The sequence below is a fragment of the Puntigrus tetrazona genome, chromosome 3 (genome assembly GCF_018831695.1).
Source record: "Puntigrus tetrazona isolate hp1 chromosome 3, ASM1883169v1, whole genome shotgun sequence".
In the NCBI taxonomy this organism is placed as follows: Eukaryota; Metazoa; Chordata; class Actinopteri; order Cypriniformes; family Cyprinidae; genus Puntigrus; species Puntigrus tetrazona.
In genome coordinates, this window is record NC_056701.1 from 8,992,510 (window position 1) to 9,012,913 (window position 20,404).

Genomic DNA, 20,404 nt, shown 5'->3' on the forward strand with positions numbered 1-20,404 from the left:
TTGAAGGACATACGTTTTCTGTGAAGGAACATTTTGATTCATATTGCAGAGTAATGCACATTTCGATACAGATACGACAATATTTGTTCACTTCGCATGCACTGCTATTAACCGGGCACTGGTGTGTATTGAAACCCTGTTTGTATCGCTGGGGGTAGCTTTTACCACACTCTGAGCAGCTATATGGTTTTCTCCAGTGTGGCTTCAGGAGGTGTACGTTAGAGAGCTCTTCTGAGCAAAGCCTTCACACTCCATGCAACGGTACGCCTCTCCTCGAATGAGGCGCTGGTGTATCCGGAGGTACGCTTTGAGCTAATCCTTTGCCGCAAACCGCAGACGCAGCGTTTTCCCGAGTGCGCCCTTTACGCGCCAGGTAGGTTATTAGTTTGTTGAAGGTTTCTCTCGGCAGAACACGACTCAAACCTTTTCCTCTTTGAGTACTCTGCGTGCTGTGTGTGGGCTGGGCTGAGGAACGCTTGCTCTGCTGTGCTTTCTCCGCGCGTAGAGATCGCTCCATCGAGAGCTTCTCTGTTCTTCAGCTGGCGCTCTGCTGCACGCTGGACTGACTGGGTCATCTGGAAGTACCGCGGTACGCATAAAATCTTTCAGAGGCGACGTGATCTTCATCACCGTGTCGCTGAAGGTCCTGTAAATCAATAAAGCGACACAAGAGCTGTAAATATGATAACGCAGTTAATAGCAGCAAGTGTTAAGAAAAGTTCTCAAAACCTCTCAAACTGGAATTTTCTAACTTCCTCCGTGTTATTTTTCGTGAGCAGTCTTCAAATGTCTCCTCTTTGATCATGATCATATCTGGTTCGGCTCAGCAAATCTACTGGCTGAAGGACGAAGCAAAAGGGAGAACTAGGTAACTCTGTTCTGACTTCTTGATTGATGTGTATCAACTGGCAGTGAGACTAAACCTCTTCGCAAATGGCTGAAGAGTCCAGATAGCATGTCCTCCCTGCTCCCGACACATGTGACTCCTCAAAAGTTCCCAGAGGTTCATGCCCCTTACCGAAGACGTTGTCGATTGCAGGGCGACCCGCTTCTGTAAGACATGCCTTGTTTTTTTTGGTTACATTATAACGCAAGAAGAATGCAAGAGGCATACACTGGGTAAAGCAAATTAGTTTAGCTTGTATATACATATCAACACTTGTTTCTGTAACTTTCAGTAATCCTGCAGACTTCGATTAGCTTATTTGTAAGTGTTCGATCAGGTTGGTGCTAAACTGAGAACAGAAAAAGTGGGCTTGATGATTTTCAACTATGTTATAAAAGATATGGTATAACAAAATGACTTAACTAATTGGTTTGCAATATGTTAAATTCTTCCCATTAATTTCCATTAAACTGTGTTATCTATATTCAATTTGTATATTAATGTGCATGCTGACAGCGTGTGTGTAATAATGGGGAGTAATAATTGGTCGTGGATTTTATAATAATTAAAAAAATACTGACATGTAACTTATTTTTCCATTTAACATGTCTCAAAAATATATAATTAACATGCATTTAGTCCCTTGTGTCCTCCACTGTGTAATAGTATTAAATGATGTCCTCTTCATAAGAGAAGTTGTATTTTAATTCTAAAACATCAAAACATTTTTCCTGAGATATCGATTTATGACATTTTGAAGTCAGATTGAATGATAATTAACATATTATCATATTTCCAGAAAGATGTATAACGTCCTATAGACAAAAACAAATAATAATAATAATAATACAAACGCTATATTTTATAGCTGACGAAACAAGCGTCTGAATTTAGTCTAGTAATGAACAGAAACCATTTTTGTTTGCGAACGAGGTGAATGAACTAATATCTGTTGGTGAACGAACTGAATGAACTCGTTTGATACATGTACTGACACAACAAGGGCAGGTAGAAGAACTGTTCAGTTTTCAATAGATATGTAATGTGTTATTTACACAACGGAACGAGACTGCCTGGCGCTTCGGTGGGTTTAAAGCGAGTCAGTGAATGAGTGATTGGGACATTTCTTGACTCGCTCGTGTGGTCATCACAAACAGACAAAGCCAGTCACTGTCAACACCTACCGGTTGTAATCTGAACGAAGGGTCGCTGAATGAATACATTATGGTGAATGAATCGTCAAAACGAACTATTTATCGCAGAAATAGTGCACCTGGAGTAAAGGCGTTAAAGTCTTATTCCATGGGCACAAGATGATACAAGGACCGCCTCTGCAGGCTTTAAACCTTACAGCATAACCAAAAACGAAAATCTTACGCATGCACGACGATAAGAAATCACCTGTAAGTCCCGGATGGTTGAATTGGAGCTTCTGTCCCGTCCATCTTCTCCCAGCGCTTTTCCAAGTACACCTAAGTTCATTCTCCAGAAAATGGCATTTCTTCAGGGATTCGTTTTCGTCATGTACAGCGTGGAAATCTCTAACCGCAGCAGAGTAATTCTCCTCGAAAAGTTTGCACCTATTTCCACAACGGCTGTTTTTGCCAGCATTTCCATTATGGATGTTAGTTGCGTCTGAAAATCCCTCAGTATTCATGATGTCCGTCGCTCACGGGACCATTTATGGGGGATGTATATCGTAAACGCCCGTCCTTCGCCGTCAACGCTAGAGTCTCTGCCCTCGAGCCGCTTTTTATATTCTCAACATGCAACGGTAATTGCATTGGCTATACTTGAATATAAGAATCATAGCATATCTCAGCATTTTGGAGAATAGGATCATGGGATGAATTACCGTATACCACCGTATAGAGAGCCCGCATGAATTAGGATTTCTTTATCGGTCGCTTCCAAAACGGTTCCTAGCTCCTGGCAACTGTTACCATGCAGTCCTGTTCTTGTTTGTTCTATGTAAAAACTGATTGGAATTTTACATTGATCTGATTACATTCCAAAATGGATTTTTAGCTTGCCTGTGAGTTCTGTACTTTCTAGCCCATATAAAACTAGTAGTTCCATCTGGTACTCTCTTAGACACAGTCCGACAAGAGTCCCCTTTATAAAAATCTGCTTCCAATGTATTAATGGTCTGTTCAAATGTTTTAGGAAATATCATTGCTTTCTTAACTACAGTCTGTACTAGGTGATCTATGGTGTAAGCATAATGCATTTTATCATGTTCTGTACAGAAAGTGTTGAAACTCAACACATTATGAATGAAAAAAAAATGGATTTCAGTAGAATAGGATGTGCAAAACATCTTCACTATAAACAACCATTTTTTTTCCGGGATGTATCTATACTTTTATTTGTTTTAGGTAATTGGAAAATTACTCTGTTAATACTTTTGCATTTTTTACCAGCAGGTTATTGAATTTACAGTACTTTTTTAATTACATATTTTGTATTAAAACAATACAAAAATCTACTTGTGTGCTATTGTATAAAGTAAGTAGTAATGCAACGTTATTGTATCATCACTCTAATCATATTATTCCAGAAAATATAAATAAAATAAACACGCATTAGGTAATATATCACATTTTTTTTATGCTTGTTGCATGAATGACTTAAACGTAATAAAATATTTATAATGGGAAGGAAACATTCCAGCAACATTCAAAAAGAGCAGAACAAGTAATAACAAGATATAAAAAGAAAGTTCTAAGTCAACAAAAAAACAAACAAACAAACAAAAACCTGTCACTTAAGTAGTAACCCATCATAGTAGCAGAAGCAGGGTTTTTCAGAGCAAGGTCGATGAAGGCAATTCTGAAACACATGAAAAACCTGATTGTACTGTCAGCTTTCACTTTTCAGAAAACTCCTGTACAACTTATTACTGGTAATTACAGTAATTAACATGTTACATACCTTAATAAACGAAAAGAAAGTTATGCTTAATTCTATACAAAGATTTTTTCAACTTTAAAACTCAAGACTTACTTAACTTGTTGTTTTCCACTCAAATTTTGAAAGTTTCTGCACATAAATGTAGCCACACGTGGGTATTAAGTTTTGGGTTTCTTTGAACAGTCGAACTCCGCCCTTCGACTTCTTGTGCCTGATTTGAGGTACATTTAGTGCCCTCGGATTAATCCTCACGAAGAACTTAAAGAACAGTAGATACATTTTTAAACATTATCAGTTTTGCAAAAGTCTTAGCAAACTATGTCAGTCACTCTCCAAAGCCATACTCTCCAACGTAAAAACATAACCAGCACAGGCAAACCAGAAGCTAACCAAAGCTGCATGATTATAGATGGCGGTAAAATGATTTTATTACCCTGCTGTCAGATTACTGGCGGTCTCATTCACTGGCAAAAAAAAAAAAATCTGTGCAAAAGGGTATACCGTTACAAGAAATTGCATCCACAAACTATTTTACTTATGTAAGTTTAAAGGATAGTTCACCCAAAATGAAAATAAGCCTGTGTTTTACTTACCTTCGAAGCATCCTAGGTGTACGTGACCTTCTTATTCTTTTAGATGAATCCAATCAGAATTATATTTATAAACTTGTCGCTCAAGAAGACACATGAAATAAAGTATGCACATCCAAAATCTTCCTCAAGCTGGCTCCATGGAGGAATAAAGAACTCCTGTAGCTAATCCATGCGTTTTTGTAAGATAAATATCCATATTTCAAATTAAAGTAAACATTTTTGCAATTCTACTTCCTTGACAGAAGACGCTCAAGAGGATATCGAGGATGTATACGTTGTGTGCACTCAACTCTGAGAATGTAGAAGCAAAGCTTGCTTTAACAAAAGAAAAACAATATCTCCTTGGCTTGTATCAAATCCCCCAACATTCATTTTATTATGTATGCACGCACTTTCTTTCACGCTTTCTATTGACAACAAACACCCACTTAGTCCCAGGCTTGTGGGGCTAGGACGATTTTTAATATAATTCGACTGGATTAATTTGAAAGAAAGTCACATACGCCTAGGATGCTTCAAAGGTGAATAAAACACAGTATTTCTGATACAAAAGAGACCCAAAAGTCAAATATCAAAAGAAAAGAAGACATACCGAAAAGAAAAAAGCCAAACAGGACAAATGTCCTCAACACTCACCCTGAATAAGCTCCAGGGTGGCACTGGCTGACTCCTCATACTCGATATTAAAAGCATAGAAGCACCCAAAGAACACAGACAATGCTGCTGCAAAGTCCAGCTGGTCGTCTATAGAATGTGTTACTCTGCCTTCAATACTGACAAACCACTTTGAAGAAGTCAGCAACGTCTCACCTGAAATATATGAAAATGACTATAATTATACGCCCAAATAAAAACCTGCCTTTTTGTAATATAGCATGTCTTACCGAAAGCATGATGAGAGGCAAGGCCGCGGGTAAGCTGATTTCATTTTCGATGGACGCCTTAGTAGAGTTTTCCTTAAAAGCAGAACATACAAACATTTAAGCTTCACAACCCCTCCCCGAGTAGAACTGTAATATTTCATAGTTACTGACATCTGCTAAGATGAATACAGCGTTGTCCTTTTCCTTCAAAGTATTTCATCATCAACAGGATGGCTGACATGGCTATCCTGTTATTGTCGGTTGCATTGGCGTCGCCGATCTCGCCAGCATGCTCTGGATCTCTCCGCTCCACTTCAGTCTCTGTCTGCCGAAATAGTTCAGTATTCTCTGGATTTAACGCAGAAGAGTTTCATAAAGCGGTTTCTGATGTCAATCCCAGTCAGGATTTTGAAGTGCCTGCAGAGGCCTCTTTCGTGAACAGGAACGCCAGTGCCCCTCAATCTCACTGATGGTAGGAGGGGGCATGAGTTGATCATGTGGCGCTGGTAAACATAATGCCTGCTGCATTAAGTCATCTACGCTGGGCAACTTTCGGCAGCTTTTGGTCCTGCAGACTGAAAATCTCAGCCGCAACCTTCCTCTTCATTTCAAGAGATTCTGCCGCCTCACCTTCTGGGATGGAAGACGGCTGCCAATTGATGCATCCGTAACTGTCCACTTTACATCGCATTTCTTTGTCCTTATGTAGTTGTCCTGTTGTCCAGGTCTTTTCGGATGATGGTCTTCAGGCCCATCTAATCCTGTGCTCCATAACATCTCTATTCACATGTTCCACCCTAGTTTTTAGCTGTCTTTGTAAGCAACTGAAGCCGTTTCCCAGCTGTTCTCCTTCCTCAGAAATGTCTCCGAAGGTCAGGGGATATGCAGACACGATATTTCGTGCCACTTCCCCACAAGCGGCTAAGTTTGGTCCGACAGTGGCTTGCATGGCTGCCACCACGAGCCTAACAAACTCCTTCTCGGTCCTGGTCGAGCTTTCTCCAGTGGACGTGGCCTGAGCGAGAGCCGCTGGCACGCGTGTTCCAGGAACCTGAAACTTCTGACCCAGCTGGATTTGATGAATGAGGGAATAAAGGACTGTTCTGAAGGGACTCGCTTTGATGATAAAGGAGTGAACGTCATCTCGTTAGATGTTCCATCCGCTTGACCATTGGATTCTTAGGAGGGGAAAAAAAAAAATCATTAAAAGAGACAGAGAAAGTAAAATATGGTGAAGGTACCTTTTTCAGAAGCCATTTATCAAAACAAATTCACAAAATAGGCATATGCACATGAATCTGATCATAATCTCATTTCGATGTGAATGAATCTAGTATGCTAAATGAGCTGAATTCTGTTCTACAAGGTTAGTTATTTGCATAAAACACACTCAAAGCATCTCTTTATAAGGGGGATTTCGGCACACTCTTTCATCTCACATATGACACGCTTGTTGCACAGAGCATGGGCAACAAGATTCTCGAGAAATGCCAATTGTGGCATCCTTAAATCCCATTTCAAACACTTTTTTTTTTTACACACAACCAGATTACAGACCTATGCATATCATTGCTTTTATAAAATATCAATGTATAAAATTTCATCTAACACATTCATAGCACCACCCAGAGAAGGTTTTTGTGTATTTATGGTTTCGGATAGTTCCTACATTTTTTCATGAATTTTAAATACATTTTTGTGCGTGATTTAGAATGTGTTCCTTCACTGCATTATTCAGTCGAATGAAATGCCTTTTAAACTGATTACAAATTCAAGACATGGGCAGAAAGTGTACATATTCATATAATTTCAGACAGAGTTTAGTTGTTTACAGCACATGTATTAAGCAAAGCACAGATATAGGTTTTAAAGCCTTGTTTTAGTGCACTGGGTGATTAAGTGGTATTCCTTTGTTGCTAACAAGAACACATCTTGACAAATTATATACAATCCAAACATATCGTGGTTTTCGACCCAGTTGACTCCTTTATTTAGCACTGACCACTTATGATTGATCACCCATGGTGCATCTTAATACCAGGTGTAAATGGGGTAGGATTTGGCCATTTTTACATTCAAAAAGCACAAAACTCCTGTGACATTACACCCTCATTCTGCACAATTAAGCAAATTTCTAATCATAATTAATTAATCGTAATAATTTGAAAAGGCAATAATAGTCCACATATGATATTACGCTTCTAAAAAGTGTTGTTGTTTTTTTTTGCTTTTCCATTCTTTTATTTGCAAAAATAGTTTACATATTATACATATATATAATGCATATATAAACACATATAATACATACATATATATATATATATATATATATATATATATATATACACACATATATACACATATATACATTATATAGACATTATTACATACATATATATATATATATATATATATATATATACATACATATTATATATACATATATACATATATATGTATATATATATATAATTTTCTCAAGAAGAAACCAGTCCAATGAACTGTTGTATATAGAAAAGCAAAGTTTTCCAGTTGAAATGTTTTCAGCTTTATTTATTTTCATATAAATGTAAGACATGATGTTTGCTTCAAACAATGGTATAAGCATCATTCACTGCAAATTGTGTTCATCATAATTAATAAATCACAAGTGATTTTGTCGACATAACTCTGCAGCCCTAATCCACTCTATACCCCTTAGATGAATTTGAAGGAAGGTTGACTGACCAAACCTGTAAGAGCTGGTTTTAAAAACAAAAAGTCTGTCCGACCACTACTGTCGCATGAAGGCACCTGGAGAAAGAAATGTGTTTTCAAAGGCCACATCTGTCAAATTCTCTCAATTCAGTGACCGTGACGGGCCAGTTTCTGCAAAAAAGCTGAGCCCCTGATTTTTTTTAAAGCTGTCACCAAAGTGAAGCACAAGAAACAGCAACACCCTGTAACGGTGTGTAACTTATTTTTCAGCCATAAGTTTGTTTCTTACCTCTTTGTTTGAATGTTTTACAAGTTTTCGAACACTGTATTGGCTCCAGAAAGTCTTGAAGATCGGACACTTACTAGGGAAAGGTCCTCCGCTATTCTCCACACCCACCACTAACGAAAAGATGACTGACCACATTCTGAAGCTTGTTTAGGTCCAACTCTGGGAGGATTTTTTGATTTCCTCTGGACTGCACCTGCATGGGGTTGGCCAGATCACACAACAAGGGTTATTTTCAACAATAAGGACTTAGCTTAAACCGAATGCAATTCAAGGTTAATAATAAGGTCACATTTAAACCATCATTTTGGATTCATATTTTCATATTCACACGATCACCTGTAACTTGCATGTTTAACGCATTTTCTATGATCGATTACTGCTAATTTCTTATTTTGTATTACATATTGGTATGATTTTAGCTATTGTAAAGAATATTGCATATGTCTGCATATTTATAAAACAAAAAAAAGTGTTATGCTTGTGTTTAACTATTGCATTCTACAACAGCAGAGTTTTATAATGGTACTGTAATTTATTAATCATACGCTATTCATTACCGTTTACATGGTAATGCACATCCAGGGTCAATTTTTGGAAATTGAGACTTATACATTCGTTTTTTCATTGATATATGGTTTGTTAGGATAGGCTGTATAGGCAATATTTGGCTGAGATAAAACCATTCGATAAATCTGGGAGCTGATTGTGCAAACAAATCAAAATACTGTGAAAATGTAACGCCTTAAAGCCGCTCCAAAGGAAGTCCTAAGCAATGCATATTGTACTGGATCATACTTCCGATGAGGTGATTCTTAGTTAATAGCATACCTTGCACACTCTGATTATCTTGGTCTTCCTCGTTTTATCCCAGAAGAGCAATCTTCAAATGCCTCCTCCTTGATCATGATCATGTCGGGTTCCTCTTCACAAGTTTACTGGCAAAGGGTCGAAAAATAACACCGACATTGTTTTTTGAACTCTGCATGCATAACACAGCAGTGTGTGAGACCAACCTCTCCTATGATGACTGGAGAGCCCAGATGCGTGTCCTCCTGCTCTCCAACATGTGCCTCCTCGTGTCTCCAGAGGTTCATGCACCATTCCCTTGCCGAAGACGTTGTCGATTGCGGGACGATGGCCAGCATCTGTTGAACATGCGGGCATTGGTGGGCAAGTTAGACCGTTTCGACTTGAAAAATCAGTCACTTTTTTGCATTTAACATCAGTGTATTTCCACGCACGACGATCAGTGCAAGATATTACCTGCAAGCCCAGAGTGACTCGACGGAGCTTCTGTCCTGCTCACCTTCCCAGCGCTTTCCGCGCACACCTAAGTTCATTCTCCAGAAAACTGCATTTCTTTTCAGGCACTCGTTTTCGCTCGTGCACCGCGTAACCTCCAAGCGCAGAAGAGACGCGTTCTCCTCGAAAAGTTTGCTTATTTGCACAGCAGCTGTTTTCGCTAGCGTTTCCATGATAGACGTTAACTGCGCCTGAAACACGGCGCTATTCGCGGTGTCCATCTTTTAACGGGACACTTTAAAGATGTAAAGGCTCGCCCTTTGACCCGGCAGCTCTAGCGCTGTCTCAATGCAGATGTTTACGTGCGCCTCAAACAAACAATGGCGTTGAGCCGCCTTTGGTGTTTATGAAGATAGAAACAAAGCATAGCGTTTGGCAGAAAAGAATCATGGGATGAATTACCGTAAACCACCGTGTAGATGTTTTTTGTTCGACGGTTCACCCGGGAAGACGTCGTCTCGGTTTAATTGAGTAATGTTTGTCTGCTCCTGAACAAAACCCCTTTATGGGCCTTGCATACATCAGCAGATTTTAATTTAATTTGAAAGATTATGGTGTCAAAGTGTTATTAATTATATGCCCACCTCTCTGCTGGGCCTCTTTCTCACAACCAATCATTGGATCCATTGCTGTCTATTCTATTTTGGTGTCCTCCTTGCACATGTGTTAACTTACTAACAATAAATGAGGTATAAGTAAGCTTAAGCCAAAACCTAACCGTATATGTGTAGTTAGGTGATATAAGTGTATAATTACACTGTAACAAGGACCTTTGTAACCAAGAATTTGAATAAATTGGATTAGAATTGAAGTGCGCCTGTTTGGTTATCCTGTCGTGAAACCTGTTTTACAAAAAGCAGTTTTAAAATAGCTCAAAACGTAGTTTAAACCACATCCAACTGGATGGAATTACAGCGAGATCTCATGTATGAGAATAGAATATTTAATGTTAAATATTGCGAATATGCTTCAACATTCGATGGTCTGTTCGAAAGTCAAAAATGCACCCCACTGATGCAAAGAAACTAATAGTTTATTTAGAAAACTGTTAAATAGATAAAACAATGGTGCAGTGTAAAATGTTTGAGGAGGGCAAACGTAAAAGTAAAAATGTTAAGTTACCAACGGTAGATGACATAAAATTACAGCGTGAACAAATCCATAGTTCCTTTTTCCAAAGTATGAGGAACCTACACACAAGAACACATTTCAGTGTTTATACCATAACATATTGCCTGTAATCAATTATAATAGGACACTGTTTAGTGTTAGTGAGCACATGTATTTATAGTCACTATATTGCACGTGTAAACAAAGGATCTTCGCCATCAGCATTTTCTTGCACCATGTGACTTTTTTACATTTATTTTATAACAACAGATAAGAAAGATATTCATACTTTTTATACTAAAACTATAAGAAGACAGTAGCTGTTTATTTCCCGCTTTAACACCGGTGCGTTCTAAGGGCTATTTTGAAGGCATAGCTTTTACCACAGAGCGAGCAGCTATATGGCTTTTCTCCGTGTGGCTTCTCGAGGTGTACGCTCAGAGAGGATTTTTGAGAAAAGCTCTTTCCGCGACTCCATGCACGCTGCACGGCCTCTCCCGGAATGAGTGCGCTCCAGGTTGTGAGATACGCTTGAGCGAACCGCTTGCCGCAAGCGGTACAGATGTAGGGTTTTTCTCCCGAGTGCTTTCGCATGTGTCTCGGCCATGTGGCTTAAGTACTCAAAGGTTTTATCACAGAACACACACTTGAATTTGCTCTTTGGTGTGAAGGCCTCGTTGAAATTCAGGTTGTCGGGAATAAACCTCACGCCAAGGCTCAGGTCTGGCCCTGCTGCGCGATGTCTCCGTGTGGAGCTCCATCGAGCTTGCTCTTCAGCTGCTGTCTGGTGTACATTCGATCGTCTGGCTCATCTGAAGGTACCGTGCACGTGATAAAATCTTCAGAGCTCTGGGCGACACATCTCTCATCACCGGTCGCTGCAGGTCCTGTAATTCAATAAATGAAATGCATAATAAATTTAAAAATTTAAAAATACTTCCCCTCAGCCCATCTAAAAGCAGGGGAAATTTTTTCTTCAGTAGAACACTAAAAAGGTTTTAAGTTGAAACAATGGTCTTTTGTGATGCATAAATGCACAAAAAAAGGATATGAGGAAACAAAATGAATACCTGTCGCTTCATGGCAATATATTACGGTCTTGTGAAGCAAAACAATTAATCTGTGCAAGAAAACGTAAACATCTTTACAACATAATGGCCTCAGGCTATACAGAGAGGTCTGATTCTTTCTTCAGATTGGTTCTTTTAGACAGTCTATTTTAACCGGTTCAAACAATTGATTCGCTCAAGTGCTCAGTTCACACACGCTCATCACTGGTTCAGCGATGTTCGGCTTTGAGGCCGAACCGCTACTTCAGTTCAGTGACCAAGCTTTAAAACCAGCATCCTAGGATCATACGCACCTGTATTTTGTCTCATTTTTGAGTCGGTCACTGTTAAGTCCAAAAGTAGCAGATGGTTTCAAAACATCAATTTGTTTGTGAATATGACCATTTGCTTGAGACTTTCAAATCACAGGTAATAAATGCTGTAAATAATGTTTCTTATGCAGACAAACCATTTCGCTTATTGGATTTCCACCAATGACCACTTGTTTCAGCTAAAAGTCTTTACTGTTCTGCTGAAGAAAATCTGGGGTGAACCATCGCTTAATGTTAGCTGCTCTAAACTCTCTCTCTCCACAAACCTCTCAAGCTGCTACTTCGCCTTCCTCGTGTTTATTTTTCCCAGCGCAATTGCCATTCTTCAGCATCTCCTCATTTATCATAATCACATCTGGTTCTTCATCCAGCAAATTTATTGCCTGAATTCATCGACGACACAGGAGGCGTTAGTAAGCGTAGTAATAAAAATGTTGTATTTAAAAACGCACGCAGTATGCAGACAAACCTCTTCTGCGCTGACTGAAGAGTCTAATTGCGTGTCGTCCTTCTGACCAGCATTTGACTCCTCGTGTCTCCAGAGATTCATGCACCATTCCTTACCAAAGACGTTATCGATGGTGGGCTGCCGTTCGGTGTCTGTTGAACATGTGGGTGGCATTAGTTAGGCTAAACCACTCCTACAAAAACACATTCTCAACAAACAAAGCTTTTCATGTTGACACAGTTCTATCTGAAAGGCTTTCTTTGAGGCCCAAAACTAACTATAGTTTTGAAATATGCAAGTCAAAACGCTGCATTACTAATAGTTTTGCAATAAATGTACTACAAAAGTAGTATCATTCCACTTTGCCACGCTCATGTATAAAATTGTCACATAATATTTCAAAACATTAGTGTCCTGCCCTAAAATGCGATTTCATTAGACTAACTGCATCGACTCCAAAGAACTTGACAGTTTCAGTAATTGCAAATGGTCATCAACCATATGATACAGGTCCAACTGAGAACGACTGGATGTCTAAATTTCACAAAACACACGAGAAGCAAATTTATTCATACAGTATTTGGGGCCGGCGGGTAAATAAGAACTGTTTATTAGGTTCTGGGTCCATTTTCTAACTCCACTGATCCAAAAAATATGTTTATGGCGTCAGTAGGATTAAAAGAAAAGAGTTTTTCTTCATGCAAACGTAAAACTCTTCAAAACAATCATTGGAAAGAGAACGCTACGCCCCTTTCTGTTTATTTTTCTTGTGTGTACGGTGACTAACACGACACCGAAATCGGAGCTATTATCAAAGTTATCTTTTGCGTTAACATTTACGAAATAAAGCTAATCCGTGCTGTAACTCGCGGAACAGACGCCGTTTCCTACAAACGACCTCACTCAAAACTACATTATCCATGAGCGCAATTCACCAGCAACAGTCGCACAAGTTAGTCAAGGGCACCGACGTTATCCTTTGTGAGGTACGAACACACAGCCTTCGGTCGACCAGCTCCTCGGCTCTTTAATTAGCCCGCACATCCCCATGTGACCGTCTACCGCTGCGTTTAATTCAGGCACATCCGCAGCTGCAACACGCGTCTTATAAATCACCTGTAAGTCCCGGATGGCTGAACGGAGCTTCTATCCCGTTCACCTTCCCGGCGGTTTTCCGCGCGAACTGAAGTTCCTTCTCCAGGAAATGGCATTTCTTTCTCAGGGATTCGTTTTCGCTCGAACGCCGCGAAATCTCTAACCGCAGCAGCAAAGAATTTCTCTCGAAAAGTTTGCTTATTTCAGCGACAGCGGTCCTCGCCATAATTTCCATTATGGACGTCAGCTGCGTCTGAAAATCAGCCGTGTTCATGATGTCCGTCGCTCGCGGGAAGCCTTGCGATGTCTGGAGAAAACGCAGGCTCCGGTGTGCTCTTAATATAGCCGTTTTTTGGCCAGTCGCTGTCCCTATATTCGGTACAATCTTTCTGTAGAAACCATAAATAGCGTTTGGCTGAAAGGAATCATGGGATGAATTACCGTAAAACACTGTGTAGAAAATACGAGAAAAAGCAACTATTCTGAACACCACTAGGCATATATATATATATATATATATATATATATATATATATATATATATATGTGTATATGTGTGTGTATGTGTGTGTGTGTGTGTGTATATGTGTGTGTGTGTATACACACACACATATATACACATATATATATATATATATATATACACATATACACATATATATATATATATATATACACACACACATATATATATATATATATATATATATATATATATATATATATACACGAGCAAAAAACAAGAGTGTATTTTATTAATTTAATTTATTAAACATTGCCTTTTGGAATTATGGATAAATATAAATAGTCCACCACAAAAAAAGTTATTTTACTTTGCATAATTCATAAATACTCCTGCATTTAATGCAATAAATAAACAAAATTTAACAAGTGTTCTGGCATGGTTTTAATGCTGATCTGACGCCACGTGGATTATTACATTTTTCTTAATGATCCGTGACCATAAGAGAGCAAATCAATTACATTTACTCGAAATGCATCATCATTAACTAATGCCGTTGCAGCTCTGGCACGACAAGTGTTTGTTAAGATTAAATTTGGTCGTGAACCCTTTCCCGCCATTTCTCGCATAAGTGTAGGTTTTTCTCCAGTGTGACTTCGCAGATGCATGTCCAGAGTGCATTTCTGAATGAAGCCTTTCGCAGAGCTTAACACTGATAAGGCTTCTCCCCGTGCAGTGGTGCGCTGATGGTGTACAGGTGTCCTTTCTGAATGTACCCTTTCCGCAGAGCGCACCGCACGGCTTCATCGCCTGTGTGACTCCGCTGATGTATCGTGAGTTGACTGGAAACACCTGAACCTCTTCGAACAGTAGGAGCAACGAAGCGCTTGTCATGCCGAAAAAGCGCTGCCACTGTTTGTTCTCGCGAGGTCCGATGCGCTCAAAGTCCGCGCCGCGTCGGTTCACCGTTCGGCGAGGTGCCTCGGTTCACGTCTGGCGCTTCTGCTGTTGACGGGAATCTCGCGGCCGCGTTTTCTCTGCTTCCTCTGCCAGGGGAAGTAGAGGGGAAGCAGTTTTGAGAGCATCCCTGATTAGGCTCACGGCTTCGCCACACTGGCTTCCTGCGGTTAAGTGAGAGCAGTGTAAGTGGAAGGAAGTCGTAAATGGTTTATAAACGTTGCGGATTTAAATCGTACACCTTTCTACGACACTTACCTGCTTCACTGTCGTCTCGACCAATCCAAACATCCACTTCCTGTTGCTCCTGCTTCACCGTACTTGCCTCAAACCTCCGCTGTGGACTGTCCTTTGACATTGTGACATCACATTATATCTTATATTTGTATGAAATAGAAATTTCTACATCAGTTAATATGGTTCTTTGCATAAAGAAGAGCACTTACTTGGTCTTGATGATCTTCTCTTGGGCCTCTACACTTGTTCAAATGGCTGCTGCGTCTCTTCTGGCCACGCTCACTAATCAAATTAAAATTAAAAAGTTACACACTAATGCCAAAAGTTTGGAATAATTAAAGTTGTAACATTAACAAAGTTGTAAATGTGGCGTAACATATTTAAGGCTCTTATGCTCAAGGCCAGATTTATTCGGGAGAAGAAAAAAATTTATATTGTGATAAAATCTTAATTTTTCAAACTTTTCAGTTTGAATGTATTTTTGAAAGTATAGCCATATGTAATGCAAAGCTGAATTTTCAGCATAATTTCTCCAGTCTTTAGCTGCCACACGATGTTTCTGAAGTCATGCGAATACGCGCTCAAGAAACATTAATATTAGAAAGTTTTATTATTAGAAAGAAAAAAAAAAATGTATTCATTTTTTTAACATGATAAATGTCTTTTCTATCACTGTTAATCAATGTAAACCTCAATTAAAGTATACGTTTCTTTAAAAAAAAAAAAAAAAAAAAAAAAAAACTTTCTTAACCCATAGCATTTTACGGATATGTATCGCAGTTTACGTTAGAAATATATTAAGCAACTGCTTTCCAACATTGCTAATAATAAATGTTTCCTGATCAGCAAATCAGCAAAGTTATATTCATTTCTCAAGCGACCACGTGACAGTGGAGTAAAGCAATTCTAATTTACATAGCAGGAATAAATTACATTTCAAAATACATTAAAACAGTCATTATAAATTGTAACTTTAATAACACATTTGATCAGGCTTTATTGTGCATGGTGGCAGATCTTCAATAGCACAGTGCAAGTTATATATTATGTTAAATAAGCATTTGGCTGCATATATTGTGCATGCTTGTATTTTATTACGTCTGTATGCTAAAAAAAGTGTAACTAAGTTACCTCTTGACACATGTCAAACTCTCTGTGGGTGTTTGCCCAGTGTTTTCCGCGGCTGGACCTCCATCAGCCTCAGTGTCCTCCTCAGAGAGCTGATCTCACCGCGGCTGCGGGAGACCTCCGACAGCAACACTTCACACTCCACCTCCACGAGCTTGCCTATCTCTAACACAGTTGTGTCTGCACCAGCGCTTCCATGATGGACGCTAACTGAGTCTGAAAAGAGAGAGAGTGGACAGCATCTCCCAGTATCTTCATACAACTATCAAAAATGAAAGTCGCAAACTTTTTTTTTTTTATAGATGCACGTACGGAACTGAGCGCTGTTCGTGCACTTCAGCTAGTCGCGCGTTTGATAATAATAATAATAATACGCAGTAACGCCAGATGAAATGTTTCACAGTTTTCATCTTACACCGACGGCTCGCTCTCCTGCTGTTTCTCCTACGTTTAGCTCGGCGTAAATGATTTATCAAATGCAGCGCACTCGCGCCATCTACTGAAATGGAGCCGTTTGCGCGCGAGCAAGCGGGGAAAATAAAATGTAATACATTATCGATTCTTAACTGCTGATATAACGCCTTTGTATCCATAGAGAAAAAATGTTCGCTCCTAAAACATATAATAGTTTTGAAGTGTCGCAGATAGATAACAATTCTGGTCCCTGCATATTGTGACGTTACTCCTGGACAATAAAGTTTCATAAATTTAATTTTTTTGACACAAGCTTTCATTGAATGGTTTGACAGGATATGACCATATTTGGCCGAGATACTTGCGCTATTTGAAAATCTGGAATCTGAGGTGCCAAAAAAACAACACGTTTTTAGCAATATAATAAAAACAACATTTACAAATTATAGTCATGGAACATGACCTAAGCTATGATTTTGGCATTAGATAAAATTATAATTCTGGCCCATATGCCTAAAATGTATTTTTGGATATTGCTACAAATATACCAGTGCTTCTTATAAACTGTGGTCCAGGCTCACATATAATACATTTGTTTAAATATGCTTATAAAAATTATATTATATTATATTGTATTGTATTTTATGATGGGATTTGAGACTTCATGGCCGTGAAATTCACTAAATATCTAGAAACGGAGATTGACTCTGGTAGGCACTACATTACCCAGAATGCAACAGAATTCAACGTTCGCTGCGATTGATGTTGGTTAGATCGCGTGAGGGGCACGTATAGGAAATCTCACTATTAAGAAAACATTCATTGGTGAGTGAGATGTCATTTCTTTAGTTTTTACAGTTTTCATAAGCCAGAGTTGAAGTATAAAACACGAAGCATAAATCTTACGTGCTATTGTTATCCTAGTTTGTCGGCAGGCTCTTAAGTGCACGCATTTCGGTGCAATACTTTATTCGACTCGATCAAATTAAACTGTACAGGTTGTTCACATCCCCTGTATTTCAGACGTCAGTTGACTTATTATTTCCTTTTTTGGAAATAATGTTAAATTGGATACGTGTATGGAGTTGTGCTGTGATAGTTGACATGCATTTTTAACGCCTAAACTGGCTTTACACAATCATTTCTTTATTTCAGAGAATTATGTCTGGACGAAGAGTGGTGGTTTTCCCCTCAGTGACCGAGCTTGGATGCTCTCTGGCCCAGCTGGTGTTCTCACGAGCAGAAAAAGCTCTCAGCACAGGTGCAAGCTTCTCTCTGGGCCTTTCAGGAGGAGTTTGGTGTCCATTCTGAGTAAGGAGCTGCCCGCTGTCCCAGACCTGGACTGCAGCAAATGGCTCATTGGATTCTGCGACGAGAGACCTCGTTCCATTCAGTGATCCTGAAAGCACGTGTATGGCTTATATAGGTGACTCTACTAGAAGGGGTGGTAGTCTTTACTTGAATTATAACACCTGTAGAGCTAATCGATGCAATTCATAGTTTTCAGTCACTGCAGCACAGGCCAGTCGAATATTTACGTTATTCTCTTATAGGAATGGAAACTAAGATATGGGAACAACATGTTAAAAGTTAAAGTTAAAACGTTTTGGGCACTTGCAATCCGCTTTTGTAAAATAATTAGTTTCAGATTTACTCACTCTCAGACCATCCAAGTTTGTTTCTTCATGGTTTGGAGAAGTTTTGCATTACTTGCTCACCAATCATGGATCATCTGCAGCGAATGGGTGCCGCCTGAATGAGAGCACAAACACCTGATATAACGTCCCAATCTGGGCTGGATCATGTCGTGTAAAAACTATGCTCACTGATTATTTTTATATCCTACAGAATCAGTTGTTTGGGAAAATCAGCATTCCGGAAGAAAGGATTTTGGCTATAGATCCTGCGTTACCCGTGGCAAGAATGTGCAGATGACTATGCTGGCAAACTGAGCAAGGTACGATTTTTGTTTTCTAGACGGATTACATTGAACTGATTTGATTGATTTATTTATTCCAATTCATATTTGTCATTGTAGGCTTTTAACACAGAGCAAATTCCAATTTTTGACATGCTGTTGCTGGGAATGGGACTCAGATGGACACACCTGCTCTCTCTTTCCAGATCATCCTTTATTGCAGGTTTTCAAAGAAATTCTTAATAAAGCAGCAATGCAACATTTACTATGAGTGTATTCCACTTATTACGGAAATCCTGTTGATGCTTTACATGATTTGAAATGTATTTCTGTGTGAGTATCGTATTGACTTGCTCTTTCTTAAGCGTCTCTGTGTTATGGGAAATGTGATTTTTTTTAGGAAAGCCAGAGGACAGTGGCACCCATCTCTGATTCCCAAACCACCGCCTCAACGTGTCACATGACGTTACCCACAGTTAACTCCTGCTCGATGCGTAGTGTTTGTGTCAACTTGGGGCAGCAAAGCTCCTGTGCTCAAGGTAGCACTTTCCATTGCGCCTCATTCTATATGTATCTATAGTTCGATGTTCCTACTGCTTCAGTTTTGATTCCGCATTTTACTTTTGTAGCAAGTGTTGGAGGGTGGAGACGGCCCTGCCCTTCCAGCAGCTCTGGTCTCACCCGGACAGGAGAGCTCTTCTGGCTGGTGGATGAGCCTGCAGCTGCCTCCCTCACGCCTCAGGTGGAGAGGCCAGGTCCTGGAGCAAAGCTTTGAATTCAGGAGACAGAACTGTCTAGTATTCTTATGGAGCACCTAAAAAGCCCTGTGTTTACCCAGACCCAGGATAACATGAATGTAATTACTGCAATTATCATTTATACTGTAAAACTGTTATGGGATCCGTGAAACTGTCAGAACTGGTTTACTGATACTACATTAAACAATAAAGTAGTAAAACAAATGCATACCTTTTTATTAATACCACCTTACTGTAGCTTTATTATAATAACAACGACTGTGGAAACTATAGTATGGTATTTCTATGAAAATAACCATGGCTACTCTCTGAACAGTTTTTTAGTTATGGTCTGAATCTATTTTTAAAAAAATATATATTTGGGAGGTTAATATCCATTATGCAAAATTTTCTCTTTGGTTGTATTTCATGCTTATGGAAGACTGTTTTGTTATGGAATAAACATTAATTCAGACCTTTTTTAAATTTATCTCACAATCAAATTTATGTCTCACAATTGGAAGTATATATTTAGCCTGACCTTTCTTCTCTCAGACGTGCGAGGGAAAAAAAAACTGAGATATAAACGTCTGAAGTGAGATGGAAAAAGGTTGTATGTATTACTATTTTTATATTCTATATTTAAATATAATAAGATACGGATCAACTGGAGTACATTTTAGAAAGAAAACACTATTCTACAATACTCTACTTCAAAAATGTTGTGTAATGTTACTTGCCGGGGTTTTTTTTTGCAATTGGTGTTATATACAGGGTTATTACGGTTAACTTTAACTGTACAGTTAACTATACAAGTACAGTTTACAGTTAATTATTTATACAATCATATACAATTTTGTTGCTTTAAATAAATAATGCAATATAAATACTATTTTTTATAAAGACGGGTAATGTTTTTAAATATAAATTAATGTAACGTGTAACTATCAGTGCTCTTAATTTTAAAGATTAA

The 20,404-nt window shown here is 38.9% G+C and overlaps 2 protein-coding genes and 1 long non-coding RNA gene across 3 annotated transcripts; 1 reads left to right on the plus strand and 2 right to left on the minus strand.

Annotated features, from left to right (window-relative positions):
* Positions 1-204: 204 nt before the first annotated feature.
* On the minus strand, positions 205-14,934 carry zgc:113210 (uncharacterized protein LOC541387 homolog). The gene is given in 23 exon segments (XM_043234663.1): positions 205-285; positions 424-646; positions 3,951-4,060; positions 5,030-5,221; positions 5,277-5,348; positions 5,427-5,462; positions 5,464-5,540; positions 5,543-5,605; positions 5,608-5,702; positions 5,704-5,737; positions 5,740-5,838; positions 5,841-6,308; positions 6,311-6,433; positions 8,242-8,428; positions 8,479-8,486; positions 9,070-9,103; positions 9,105-9,163; positions 9,255-9,386; positions 11,382-11,540; positions 12,321-12,417; positions 12,504-12,634; positions 13,599-14,027; positions 14,817-14,934. Coding segments are annotated over 23 exon segments (3,027 nt in total).
* A 169-nt stretch (positions 14,935-15,103) lies between these two features.
* LOC122342131 lies at positions 15,104-15,490 on the minus strand. The gene is made up of 3 exons (XR_006250531.1): positions 15,444-15,490; positions 15,256-15,346; positions 15,104-15,161 (listed from the first exon to the last, which is right to left on the minus strand). It is a non-coding gene; the product is annotated as an uncharacterized LOC122342131 (long non-coding RNA).
* A 2,050-nt stretch (positions 15,491-17,540) lies between these two features.
* Positions 17,541-19,606, plus strand: pgls (6-phosphogluconolactonase). Its single transcript, XM_043225635.1, is given in 13 exon segments — positions 17,541-17,601; positions 17,932-18,067; positions 18,070-18,155; positions 18,157-18,185; positions 18,344-18,365; positions 18,625-18,693; positions 18,695-18,733; positions 18,815-18,868; positions 18,870-18,917; positions 19,095-19,126; positions 19,128-19,233; positions 19,324-19,378; positions 19,381-19,606. Coding segments are annotated over 12 exon segments (759 nt in total). The 5' UTR covers positions 17,541-17,601; positions 17,932-17,937; the 3' UTR covers positions 19,470-19,606.
* The last annotated feature ends 798 nt before the right edge of the window (positions 19,607-20,404 follow it).